General features: G+C 39.7%; 1 protein-coding gene across 28 annotated transcripts in view; it reads left to right on the top strand.

The window, feature by feature from the left end:
- clasp1a (cytoplasmic linker associated protein 1a) overlaps nucleotides 1–14324 on the top strand; it is an 83637-nt gene that overhangs the window by 52514 nt on the left and 16799 nt on the right. For 12 of the 28 annotated variants that reach the window (XM_019892003.1, XM_019892007.1, XM_019892014.1 and 9 more), the window contains 11 exons: nucleotides 1778–1881; nucleotides 2109–2132; nucleotides 3530–3774; nucleotides 5067–5130; nucleotides 5300–5302; nucleotides 5407–5570; nucleotides 5661–5739; nucleotides 7375–7518; nucleotides 10347–10442; nucleotides 12033–12182; nucleotides 13233–13339. In XM_019892003.1, coding sequence (XP_019747562.1) covers nucleotides 1778–1881; nucleotides 2109–2132; nucleotides 3530–3774; nucleotides 5067–5130; nucleotides 5300–5302; nucleotides 5407–5570; nucleotides 5661–5739; nucleotides 7375–7518; nucleotides 10347–10442; nucleotides 12033–12182; nucleotides 13233–13339 — 1180 coding nt within the window. The remainder of the gene's footprint in view (nucleotides 1–1777; nucleotides 1882–2108; nucleotides 2133–3529; nucleotides 3775–5066; nucleotides 5131–5299; nucleotides 5303–5406; nucleotides 5571–5660; nucleotides 5740–7374; nucleotides 7519–10346; nucleotides 10443–12032; nucleotides 12183–13232; nucleotides 13340–14324) is intronic. The other 16 variants (XM_019892026.1, XM_019892024.1, XM_019892025.1 and 13 more) reach the window with 4 other exon arrangements.

The raw sequence follows: 14324 nt of genomic DNA, 5'->3' as shown, positions 1-14324 counted from the left end.
CACAGAGGCACTCATCCTGGCTGCTCAGGAGCAGGCCCTGAGCACCACAGCCATTGAGGCCCAGATATACCACACCAGAAAAGACCCAAGGTGTAGGTTGTTCAAAGAGGCACCTGAGACGATCCAACACATAACTGCAGGGTGTAAGATGCTGGCAGGGAAAGCCTACATGGAATGCCATAACCAGGTGGCTGGCATAGTCTACCGAAACATCTGTGCCTCCGCCTTGTTCGTAGCCTCCAACCGTCTTTTCCATGGTGGGTAACGTATCTCATGGCTCCCATGGTTGCTCCTATAGCCAAGCATTTCTAGGATCACGAATGCTGAAGCGTATATAAGCTCATTGGTTTCCATGATCGTTACGGTAAGGATCGCCCTCAGTGCTGCATTCACACTTTGCATGAGACTTTCAGGTGGTACTTCACATAGCCATTGTAATCGGTTTCTAGGTTGCCCAGCTTTCATTCTTGCTATGATCTTAGCTTTCAGGTCAGTTGCTGCCTCGCTCAGCATTTCATTCATTGGGCCTGGCCTCCCAATCTCATCATCTGCATTCATTGGGGCTTGCCTCCCAATCTCTGGTATGACCTCCTCCTTTGATCTGGCAGCCTGGGGCCCTTCACCGTGGACCCTGCGTTGTGCCTCGTCAATCTCAAGTTGTGACAGCAGTTGCCGTTTGTGGATGTTCGAACACTGAGCTACTCGTTGTTTCGTGGTCACTGTGACTGTGGGTTTCGAAGTTAACCATTCAGCTCACATTCTGTGCATGTAACCCCTCTGACTAGGGTTGCTTGAGTAGTAGCATTCCAACAGAGCCATGTTATCGCATCTCGCCCATCTCCGCTTTGTTCCAGTAGCCCATTTTTCATCAAGGTGCTCTGGTCACCTGACGCAGACCTTGTTTGGCCGGGCGACGTCTGAGCCGGCATGCGCCCCCAGCCCCCCCCCCCCCTTCCCGGCGACCTTTGTGAGGATAAAGCGGATCAGAAAATGGATGGATGGATAATTAATACACAATTAGTATTGTTTGTGTTTTCTATTTTACTTTTACACTCCACTGTGTGTGTGTGTGTGTGTATATATATATATATATATATATATCGGGAGTGACGTTGCACAGGCATTTGGTTGCCTGTATGCCGGTTTATTTTATGTCAGAGTCATTCTCAGTTTTTATCAATTACCGCTAATGTGCGAAGTATCAACACAGGCACAAAATAACATGTGAAATGATAAAATAACGTGTTCATAATTTCACACATAAGCCGCTCCAGAGTACAAGTCGCAACCCCGGTACTATGAAAAAAGAACTGCGACTTATAGTCCGGAAAAGTATGTGTTCCTTGCATCTTCATCAAAAAAAAAAAAAAAAAAAACATGGTTGCATTAAAAGTACTTTGTGTTAAAACATTTTTAGCATGTTCATTTCAATCGCACTAGTTGAAACCCCCTCTTTTCTATGAGCAAATGTACTTGTTCCAATGCTCCATTAAGAAAGTGTTGTTCTGTTACAAATAGAGCACAGAATGCTATCCGAGTTGTGTATCAAATGCAGATGTAAACACCTGGAAAGCCAAGCTGAAATGACCTTGCATTTTCGTGTTTTCAGTCTGCAGCAAAAATAAAGGAACCTACTGTTCCAATACTTACATAAAGAAATAGTCTGTGTTTGATCGTCAGGTAAGTTATGTTACATGTACCTGTCATGCCGAATGTATTTCATCATCATCTTTTTTTTTTTTTTTTTTTTGCCCTTTAATCTCTTTCCCATCTCTAGAGCGTTATGGTTTGATTCACCAAGCTAGAATCTCGGCGTCAGTCAATGCTATGAGGGTCCTTAACACTGGGACAGAGGTGGAGGCGGCAGTGGCCGATGCTCTGGTAAGCACAGTTGAATTTCGAGTGAAATTCTTTGATGCCATATTATTATACATGTTACTGACACGATGTAACTGAATGTACTTAAAGGATAATGAGCAGTAAAGTTAAAATAATTTCTGCCATCCAGTGTGATGTCAAAAAGCTATTGAAATGTGCAGCCAGGAATGTTCTTGTTTGTTAAACTTTCTCCCTTCTCCTCTTTTCTTTATTGTTGTCCTTCATTTCAGTTATTAGGAGACTCCAGGAATAAGGTAGCCGGTTAGATTAAACAGTATAAACACTGTTTATGCATTTCCATGTAATTATGCACTAAATAAGCATAGACATATGCACTGTAGCTTGAAAATTGTTGGTACCCTTCCGTTATTGAAAGAAAAACCCAGAATGATCACTAAATGAACTTGAAGTGAAATTGGCGAGAATGCAATTGGCCAAGACAAGCCACAAATATTTTGGGAGAACATCCTGTGGACAGATGTGACAAAATTGTTTGGGTTTTTTTTTTTTTTTTTGGCAAATCATATTACTTCGAGGTTTGCATACAAAAGAAAGTACATACTGTAAAAGAAAAAATAAAACCCACTGAACTTACTGTGAAACAGAGGAGACTCGGGAGTGTTCTGTGGCGGCTTTGCTACATCTGGCGCATGTCTGTGCAACGATATCTCAAGAATATCAAGGCAGTGAAATTGACGAGCGACTTTTAGAAAGCTCAGTCCGCTGCAGGTGGTCCTCATCCTCCTACAACTATTCTGAAGTGGCCTTCTGTCGGCCATGATGAAATCGTGTTGATTGTCTGTGTAAGGACTTAACTCTTAGAGTTTATAAATTGCACCCCTTTGAACTGCAGCTGTTTCCTCTTGTGCAGTGGGCCAAAATAGTCTTAAGTCTCATTGATAATTGTATGAATAATTTGATTTGCAGTGAATTAAGGGTCACAGCCCCCCCACCCCCACACACACACTTGTTTTTAAATAATTGTGTTCACAATTTAAAAGCAAAAGTTAATTTTCTGTATTATTATTCTGTCATTTGCAAGGGCTTTCTTTCTTTAACGGAATGGTTACAATGGTGTCCGTGTATTTTCATAATTTAATTTTTGCTTTTTGCTTTCCATATAACACATCCCAACTGTGTGCAGCTATGCTACACATGCCAGTTTTATTTCACTATGCCCAATTCTATTCTTACTGCACACTGTTAATTTCAATTTTTCCCATTATTATTATTATTATTATTATTATTATCATTATCCGCTTGATGTTGCCGTCTGTGAATTTCACCCTTCCACATTGTATTAGTCGTCATGATCCCTGCTTGTCCAGGTGCACTGCTTGACCCTGCCTGGCTTGGTGTTTCGTCAGAAAATACTGTGCATTGTTTTGAATTTAATTCAGGGATTGCAGAATGTGACATACAGTATATAGCATGGCTGCATATGAATTAAGAAATTAATCCTTTAGTAGAAGCATATTGACCCCAGAAAAGCATAGAAAGCATAATGGCTGCCTGATGCTAGTGGTAACCTGCTGTTCATGCGCTAGTTTGTTTTGTACACAGAGTTGCATTAACAGTATCTAAATGTTATATTGGCACATTTGTCCCTCTCTTCCTATATATATATATATTTTTTTTTTTTAATCTCCAGAGGAAGCCAATGAGACGGAGGTACGAATCACCAGGGATGTACTCCGATGATGACGCAAACAGCGACGCCTCCAGTGCCTGCTCAGAACGTTCTTACGGCTCAAGAAACGGCGGCATTCCCCATTATCTTCGCCAGACTGAGGACGTGGCGGAGGTGCTGAACCACTGTGCCAGCTCGAATTGGTCAGAGCGGAAGGAAGGCCTTCTGGGACTGCAGAATCTCCTCAAGGGTCAAAGAATATTGAGGTGGGTTTTAAATTACGTTGGCATTCTCAGGAAATTTACGGTATGTTGTTTATTTGTTTGACATTAATACCCACCAACCAACCAAATGTGGGTGAATTTCATCGGTGGCAGGTAACTGTCACTCCCAATAGCCACCTTGACTCGGTTGAATATAAGGCATATATTGTTGTTTTCTCAATCGGTATCTGTAATAACCCGATTGCAATGTGAGACTACAACTCCCATTTGCACTGTGTGCAGACAACGTGTGTTACTTGGTCCATTTAGGAAGCCTGAAAGGAGGTCAGACAGAAAGGCCGTGATAAAATGAATTGGGTGCCTTTTTGTGGTCGGCATAAGCAACTTCAAAATTGAAACAGTTAACCACCAGGATCCCCCGCCGTACACTGTCAAATGGCAGAAACCAGGGTGTTCTTCCAATCATCCAGTCACCTGAAGTGCTTATCCTTTAGGATTAATTTTAAAAATCCATCCACCTTTCGTACAAGCGCCAACTAGCGCTTTGCTAACTGGTGTGTTTTCATGTCCTCGCTGGCGTCTCTCTCTTCCTGCTGCTGTGATTGCCTCAAGTAACAAAGACAAAAGTCTTGACTGATTAGCTGGGTCGACTGGTTAGCACGCTCGTCTCAAAGTACAGAGGTGCAGGGTTCGATTCCGATTCCAGTCTTCGTGTGAGGTGTTAGCATGTTCTCCCGGTGCCTGCGTGAGTTTTCTCTGGGTACTCTGGTTTCCAAAAACATGCATGGCAGTTTATTGGAACACTCTGAAATTGAAAAGTTGTTTGTCATTGGCTGGCAACCAGTTCAGCATGGACATCGCCTACCGCCCTAAGACAGCTGGGATATGCTGCAGCATGCCCACGACCCTTGTGAGGATAAGTGGATTAGAAAATAGATGGATGAAAAGACGTTGGGGTGTAGTTGTGTTTTTTTGGTTTTTTTTGTCATTCAGAGTCAGCCCGAGGGTCCAGTGTTTCCTAACTAATCTCATCCAAGCACAAATATATGGATCTTAATTTGTGCCCTTGGTAAGACTGTAATCCAAATTCAGTGAGAAATAAGTGGGCCATCTTCATGAAGTCAATTCATTCAGAAGTGTGTCTTGATACTTTTGCTAAAATGATAGATGTCAACAATGGCTAGATTACTACAAACGTTATTCTGTGCAGCCACTCTCAAATTAAGATGGAAGATTAAATGTTAGCACATTTCGATATTGTTGACATGTTGGATTTGAGTGTTAATTTTCTGATTTGATTGATGACTTCTTGTTTTGTTTTGTTCTATATGAAGCCGAGTGGAGCTCAAGAGACTTTGTGAAATCTTCACAAGAATGTTTGCAGATCCACACAGCAAGGTGAAGTAAATGTTTCAAATGAAATGCAACTGCATCATACTTAATGTCTAGTGTCTTCTTATTTTATAGTTTTGCATTTTCATATTTTCTGTCAAAATGTTACTCATGAAACTAAATAGTGTACTGTGTCTCTTATTGCATGGCCTGCTTTGCTGTGGATTCATAACAGCGAGTAAGTTTGTTCTAACACATTAACACAACTTTAGCTGAATATGACTATTGTAGTGAGAATATTGAATACTGTTGTTGATTGCTCAACATTATGTATGGCTTTAGGTTTTCAGCATGTTCCTCGAGACCCTTGTGGATTTTATCACAGTGCATCGAGAGGATTTGCAAGACTGGCTGTTTGTCCTTCTCACTCAATTGCTGAAGAAGATGGGGGCAGACCTGCTTGGCTCAGTCCAAGCCAAAGTCCAAAAGGCCCTGGACATCACAAGGTCTGCATGTTTAACAAGCCAGACCCAATAATAAGCTTCCAAATAGAGGGCACAACATTTAACTGAAGTTGTATTTTTTTGTTTTTTCAGGGAATCTTTCCCATTTGACCAACAGTTCAATATTTTGATGAGATTCATTGTTGACCAGACACAGACACCAAACCTCAAGGTATTGTAGAAATAGAACATAAAAATAATGATGGGAAAATGTAGCTTCAAATTTGCTTCATGAACCAGTTGTATTTTTTTTTACTCATCTTGATGCACTCTCAGTTCAACATTGGGCTGAAAGTACGCCGACTTGCTATTTATTAAACCCCTTTATTTGAATGATTGATATTTTTTATTTGTTTTTGAGCGGGCCAGCACAAACAATTTATTTTCTGAGAAATCAAACAACCGTCTGATTCATTTTTACAAACAGAGGAAAAGACATCTCCATGTCACAATTTGCATTTGCTCTACATGTGCTGCTTTCATAACTTTGCTGCTGTGAATTGGGAATTTCTCCATTGCGAGACTAATAAAGGTTTTCTTATCTTATCTTATCTTAAAAAAGGAGTGGGAAGAAGAAAACGTATTTAATCTATACATACCAACAATGATAATAGGAATAATACAGTATATTCCACATGGTAAACAAGCACATACTAACAATGGTAAAAAAGAGCCAGTGACTGAGCAGTTAATGCTAAGCTCCGTCGTTCTTGTACTGTGACCAGACCACACGTTTGTAAGATACTTTAGAGCTTTGGATGCTTTGGCGTTGCTTGTGGTGTAGGGCTAGACTGTTCCACAGTTTTACCCTGCATACAGACAAGCAAAAGCTCTTCCTGGTAGTACGAAACTTTGGTTAATTACCGGTAGTGAAATTGTGCTTATCATTTTTGTGTATCGGAATAATTTTAACTACCGGTATTTTCATTTTCTTTGGAACATGGCCAGCTTTGTATGGCAGGTTAAAGATGTAGGTTTTGAAATTTTATTTAGAACCATTTTTATTAATGACATACTATATCATAGCAGTCTGTAGAGTTTTTGCTTTTATGGACTATGTCAATTATTTTTTGTTCACACGTTGCTGTCAAGAACATGGACCGGGGATTACTATGTTCAACATCCACATGTTGCATGGTATGATGCTCTGAAATTTTAGCAGCCAAACCCGGGCCAACGTTTACCAAAAATTATTGAAGCTATTAACAGGGTCAGTCATATAATTATGGCCATGCTCATCCTCTAAGTACTCTGGAAAGATACATTTCGGTGATCCACGTTATATTATACTTTTCAAGATATCCCAAATTTCTTTAAGATTATTTTTATTGTCATATTGCCTTTTCTTATAATACAGTTGCTTACCTGCTCTGATGATATTCGTTAGCTTGTTTTTATGAACCTTGTATCTTTGCTCAGTTTCCTTGGTATTTAGTTTAACAAATATTTTGTACATATTTTGTTCTTTTTGCAACCATTTTGTATCCCTTTGATTTGTCACTTGCATCTCACATATTTATTATGTTGTTGGCAATTTTGGAGTGGGCAGTGACCATTGTAAAGAGAGAGAAATGTTTCAAGGAAATTGTCATAAGCCTTATCTGAAGCCTCCTGACTATAGACTGCACTATATACCACCATGGTCATTTAGAAGAGTAAAAAAAAAAAAAAAAAAATACAACTGGTTCATGAATCAGTTGTGAAGCTTCATTTTCCCATCACAAATTTTGAGATGATTGAGAACAGTGGTGTTTGATTGGTGCAGTTCATCGAACCCCATTACTAAATGTTTGCTGTTACCCTGTAGGTAAAGGTTGCAATTTTGAAGTACATTGAGTCTTTGGCACGGCAAATGGACCCAACAGACTTTATCAACTCCAGTGAGACTCGCCTGGCTGTATCACGCATTATCACGTGGACCACTGAACCCAAAAGCTCTGATGTCAGGAAGGTAAGGCTGCTTTCCATATCATAGATGATTTCACATGAAAATTAAAAAATGTATTAATGACAGTAATAAATATGCTTGTAATAAATCTCTTTATTTTGATGATGCTGTAGGAAATTAAGAAAAGTAACACAACCTCTTGAGAGGATTGTACTTTTGTAGGTCCTACAAATGTAAATGTCGGTGCTCCAGTTTTTTCCAGTGTAAAAAGGCCACTCCTCCTTAACTAAAATTATTTACTCTGCCAAAACTATGCTCAGAATGAGTCTGACATGGTTTAAATTTGACTACGATGTGGTTTGTCGTTTGTATGCAATAGCCTTTGAAACACTGTTTCAAGCTTGTTCTAAAGCTGCTTTGAAAAAAAAGTGAGCTTAAATAGAGGAAAATCTTTGCTTCAACTCAAAGTTGAAGTTCATCAAGTCAACATTACTATTCATGTTCTAAATATCTCAATATTGTTTTACAAGTAGTGAAAGTTGATTTCACTTTTAACCACTATCGCCTTTCTTTGATATGAATAGCAATGTCTTGTAATTACAGCACTTTGAGGCTGAATCTAGAAAGAAATTCAACAATCACCACAGAAATGCTCACTTTTGCATTGAAATAGCTCTTCTATATCTGGTTGGCAAACATTAGCTAATAGCCACCACGATGCATCAAACATAGCTGTTTTCATAGGCGACTATTCCTCCTAGCCTCACATAATTTCGAGAGTGAATTGTTTCACTTTATCTTTGGAGAAAATCCTAAGCATTTCAGAACCAGAACTCAGCTGTGTTCGGTATTGGTACATTTCATGGAGGATTGCTCTGTTAATTTAACCTTTCACACACGCTTTGAATACATTGGACAGTCTGCCTCAGAGGGCTCACTGGACGTCCGTGAGGTTGTGCTCGCGCAGCATCACCATGGCGGTAGGAATAGTGGTTTGAACATATGTATAAGCGTATAATATTTTCCTGAGCTGCAGCAGCAACCATTGTGCTTTCAGCTATGCTCCTGTAAATTGCAAATCATTCCACAAAGGAGGTATGACCTTGTAGATTGTCTGTTTTGAGGTTCATCAAGCAAAAATATTCAGGTTGAAATTGAATTCAAACCAATATTGCGATGTAGCGGAATGCAATTTTCAAATTGTAAAGGCTGTACACACACAAGCATTTCCCCTTCGTGTCAGAATGCGAATTACATCAGCGGGGTGGCTAAAGGCCAGGTGAAGCCTGTGAGCCATATTAGAGCCGCAGCAGACACTTGCGCATACTGACAGACGTTGCCATTAACCTTTATGCACATCGAGCAGATAAATGATTGTTGAACATAACATCAACAATCATGGTTTCTTGAAGTACAAAGCATTGCACACATGCCAACATTTCCCAACACACTCATAATAAGAGCAGGAACAAATCTTAAGTAAATAGCAACGCTACGATAAGCTTCATTTACTTATGCCTTTTTCTGTCTGTTTTATTTGTTTGAATTAGCGCCTGCTGTTTCTGATGAACTAAGAGCCATTTAGAGTGATTGTCACAGACGGCTGACACCATTTTGCATATTGAATCTGGCGAAAACTGCTCGCTGATCAATGATTCATTTCATTAAACTGATCAATCTCACAAGCACAATGACTAGGAAAAGACTGTTGATTATTCAGAACGGATAAACTTCAGCCATTCGCAATATGAGAAAGAATTTGTGAATGGAAATGATACTGTATCATTTAAATTTATGACATTACTCAAAAAAAATACAAAAGACATGAAAATAGATATCTATATCTGTCGACGATGAGTCTAATGCAAGCGACGTAGAAGAGGAAGCGCCGCATCTTCTACTTACGGAGTTGGCGGAGTTTTTTAAAACTGACAAGAGGATGAAGATTTCATTGGATTTAGTGATTTGGAGTGACACTGATGGTTTGGTAAACTTGTTAGCATGTTCTTTCTGCTATAGTTATCTGAATAACTCTTAATATGTTCCGTGAACATCCCAGGCACATTCTCAGTTTGTTGTTTATGCGTCATGTAATGTTAGCATATCATACACTGATTCAGTCTGTTGTTCTCTATTTCATTTTTATTTTCACTTGCCTTTCAAGGTGACATGTCTGTTCTTGGTCTTGGATTTTATCAAATAAATTTGCCCCCAAAATGCGACTTATACTCCAGTGCGACTTTTATATTTTCTTCATATTTATATTTATATTGTCTTCCTTATGATGCATTTTATGGCTGGTGCGACCTAAACTCCGAAGCGACTCATCATCCGGAAAATACAGAAATACATTTTGCCAATAAATAATAAGCACAAAACACACAGCACTAAGAAAAATGTACAATTTTCATGATGTTATTAAATACGCACATGAATAAAAAAATAAAATAAAACAAAAGGCCAGTTGTATTTGAATGAACCAGGTAAAGAAATCCCTCATGTTAAGTTCTTGAATGAAAGCAGTTTATAGTTCCCAAAATAATGCATTCATTGATCATGTCAAATATAAGAGAAGTAGCCCTGATAACATAATTCCATATTAAATCTCAATCGCATAATTAATGGGGTGAGGGGCAATCACAATTACTCCACTTTTTTTTTTTTTTATCGTTCCGCCTTCACTCTCTGTCATACTTGTCAAGGAATTTGATGCAAAATTGTATTCCTCTAAAAATGTCAACCGTTTCTTAACATCTCTGCGGAATGATTTATCCTGTATTGTTCTATCCCACGAAATTATGAGAAAAAAAAGGGTCCAATAATGCATCCAAATATCATGGTGAAAGATTATCTTTCTGTAATGCTCATTCTGCCTTGACACTGTACCCCAGACCCTACATTACTGGGTGACTGAGGAACTAGCTGGCGGAATCAATGCTACAGCCTTACTGTCCGGTGAGAGCCACCTGCAAGAGAGGTGTAAGCAGGTAGAACCAGCTTCAACACATGACAAGTATCCAGTGCCTCGCCTCTGCCCCGTGCCTAACGAACACTCGAAAGACTGCGTCAAACTGCGAGTGGCATCTCTTGTTTACCTCTGCCATTGCGCTCCAGCTTGTATGCTCTAATAACGTACTCAGAGTTTGAGTCTGTGCCTTGTGAAGTTTGAACTCACGAAACGTTTTTTTGATGCAACTAGCATATGAATAACACCAGAAAGGATGTGCTTTTGATTATAAACTGATATTGCAGGTTGTTAGATTTATTGCACAAAGTTGCTTGGGAATGCCAGTGTAGGACTTGACTAACTGCACCTTTTTTGCCTGTCTTGCTCTCTAACAACGCTATTCATCTACATGTCTGCATTGTGTTGTATTGTTTTGTAATTTCAGCCAACATAAACGCTTTATTGCCAGGCTGGTTACTTTAAAATGAATGTTTCCAGTGGCCTTGCGGAAAGACTTCCTGCAGATGATTTTTAAGAGCACATTCATTTCTTGTTGTTATTATTGTCGTGGATTTGTTATGGATATTGTATTGAGTTGCTTGGACAGAGAGGTACTAAACGATCCACCAGGTGGCACTCTGTGTTGCGTTCTCCAATGGTGCTGAGATGCGATGGCCAGGCATATGAGTATTTTTTTCACTGTGAATCTATTGACTTAGCCATACTCATTTAAACAATCTTTCCCAAGATTATTAGCACTCATGCAAAAGCCTGGAAAACCTGGAAAAGAGACAAAAAACAAAATATTTTTCATGGATTTATTATTATCCATCCTTTTTCTCATCCGCTTCTCCTCACAGGAGTCACGGGCGTGCTGGGGCCTATCCCTCGAACATTTAAAATATAATAATAATAATATTAATAATAAAGGGCGGCACGGCGGTCGGCTGGTTCGCACGTCCGCATCACAGTGCAGAGGTGCAGGGTTCGATTCCGGTTCAGGCCTTCCTGTGTGGAGTTTACATGTTCTCCCCATGCCTGCGTGGGTTTTTTCCGGTTACTCCGGTTTCCTCCCACATCCCAAAAACATGAGTGACAGGTTAATGGAACACTCTAAATTGTCCCTAGGTATGGTTGTGAGCACGAATGGTTGTCTATGTGTGTCCTGTGATTTGCTGGCAACCAGTTCAGGCTGTAGCCTGCCTACCGCTCGAAGACAGCTGGGATGGGCTCCAGCTCACCCGCGAGCCTCATTAGGAAAAAGTGGATTAGAAATGGATGGATGGATGTCTTGGATTGAGGGATGGATGCACATTACATTTAAACAATAAACCCGTGTTGGTACTTAGTTTTATTTTTCTTTCTGATTGCAACATCCACTTCTACACTTGTAACAATTTTTCTTTACAGACAACACTATAATAGTTTCTTGACGACGTTGATTGACTTAGCCGCCTTGCTTTCAAATGAGCTTTTACGTAATCCTGACGTGTGTTATATATCAGTTTTAGCAATAATTGTAGTCCTCTGTTTCAAGCAGTTCCTGGTCAAACTGCTTTTTGGAGTCATCAAGGTACCTCAGGATCCTGAAATGAATTTGCATCTTCTTCGTGTGTCCTACTACCCTCAGGCAGCCCAGGTGGTGCTGATATCATTATTTGAGCTCAACACACCAGAGTTTACGATGCTGCTGGGAGCTCTGCCGAAGACATTCCAGGATGGCGCCACCAAATTATTGCACAACCACCTGAAGAACTCCAGTAATACCAGTAGCAGTGTGGTGAGTTGAGTGAACACTAGAAATGTGAACTTGGGGAAGAATGCCAGAGTTTGTAAAAATAAGTTCCATGTGAATATTAACCTTCAAGTCACCACAACCATGAAAAAGTCAAATAAACATGTTGGTCAATATAGAGAGAAATACATTATTTAGGCAAAATGTATAACTGTTTTGTCTCTTCACATCAAGCATGCAAATAAATATGCAACAAATTATTTCAAAATCTATGCATAATAGTCTAACTATTCTGTAAGAATAGACGCTAGAATAAATTTGAGGTTGTCAGAACATCTGTGACAAGTCTTGCCGCCAAGTCCAGTCATTCGTATGAGTAGAAATATCAAACCGGCATGATAAAACACAGATGAACGACATTTTCTTGCGCGCTGACACTCATATTTTTATTTGTTTTATATGGCGTCCCCCCCGAATTTCTGAGACATAAAGGTGAAACATGAAATTCCTACTGTGCATGTTACCCAGCGGGTTATTTGATGTTACAAAGGACCGAGCGAGTTTGATGATGTAATCAAATATACATAGTTGGGCCATGATAGTTCGAGAGGCTGAAGGTCAAGTCCCTTCTTAGCCTCTCTCTCCACTATGCATGCACTTATACATACTGGAATAACCTTTGCAGCTGAAGCCAGAGGGCAGTCATCTTATGTTGCCACTGTTATTGACACACTGTTTTCAGTGAGTGTTTTGCCTATATAGCGTAAAGATTGCGTCTAAAAGAAAAAAAAAATCAAAAATGGCTGCCGGTGGATTCACTTCTCGCTAGTAAGCAGCCTTCTAAGTCCAGTCATTTTTCAGTCCTTGTCTCTGAGGCCTGAAGCCTCTCTGAAGCCTCCCGCAGAATGCCTTGCTGCGTTGTTTTCAAGTTGGCAGCAGAGGGCGCTGTTCCACTTCTCAGACGGTTGGCCAGTCAATGCACTATGCTCTCTCTCTCACTCACACACTTGACAAAATGACAGTTTTATCAGTTTTAAGTTGATAAAAAATTTTTTAAACCAGGAACTCAATTCTTTTTTTGGCACTGTCTTTCAGGGGTCTCCAAGTAACACCATTGGTTGCATGCCACCTCGCCACACGCCAAGTCGAACCAGCCCACTGACCTCTCCAACCAACTGCTCACACGGAGGAATGTCTCCAAGGTACCGTCACTAACCATCTGCCGCAGCATACTCCATGTTCTAAGGCTTGGAAGTAGTCATGTGAATGCAGCTTTAATGTGTTGAGTTTCATAAGTGAAGTCCTGAGAGTGAGTATTTTAATGAGTGAGTTGGTCAAAGTGGTTTGAACACATCCCTTTTCAACTGTGTTTCGTCCAATACGGGCAAAGCCTCCCTTTAGCTGTTCACTGATTGATAGTAAATGTAAACTGAAAAAAAAGTACAGTATTTTCAGGGCTGGATTTCCCTCTTTCAATAATGTGGAGCAATTCTTTGGCATAACTCTAGGCCTCCAGCATTGTCAAGACATCATTTTTGTCTAGACAAGGTCAAAAAGTCTCCTATTTCCTCAGGCCTTTGAAGAGCGGGGCATCGGATGATGACAACAAATTTTATATTCATCAATTATGGAGCAGGGCCAAAATAGATGAAAATAAATGAACATCTCTTGTGTTGAACAATTCTGATGTCAATTGAAAAAATATCCCTAATTGATAAACATCAAATTGTTTTATGTTTCAAATAGTTAGGCTTAAATTACGTGTGCCCTCCTCAGGTTGATGTCAACTAACAATTCTTCATGCTTTCATAGCTTCAAAATTTAGCATCTGGCCCAAAAATCGTTACATTCATTTCTGCCCATTCAACAAAATGCACTATGAAGATGTTACCTGTAGAGCATAAGACCAGTGGAAAGAAGCAAGTTTGCGGCTCATTCAAATGAAGCACTGAAATATCATTTCAAGACAAGTAGCCAATAATGATACTGTATCATCTTGGCTTTTATTATTGTAGTTAGACTGTAAAGTGATTTTTTTTTTTTAAATATGTGATTGACTTTATCTGTAATGTTTTCATCTAAAGTGTAACTTCAGCCAAACAACTCAAGACTGGTTCATTTTTGACTTTTCTCTTTCTGCACACTTGTTTTTTTCCCCCCTCTTTCTCCTATTAACACCACCATCCT

The sequence above is a fragment of the Hippocampus comes genome, unplaced genomic scaffold, assembly GCF_001891065.2.
Source record: "Hippocampus comes isolate QL1 unplaced genomic scaffold, H_comes_QL1_v1.1 scaffold310, whole genome shotgun sequence".
Classification (NCBI taxonomy): Eukaryota; Metazoa; Chordata; class Actinopteri; order Syngnathiformes; family Syngnathidae; genus Hippocampus; species Hippocampus comes.
This window is presented reverse-complemented; position numbering and strand designations above follow the sequence as displayed.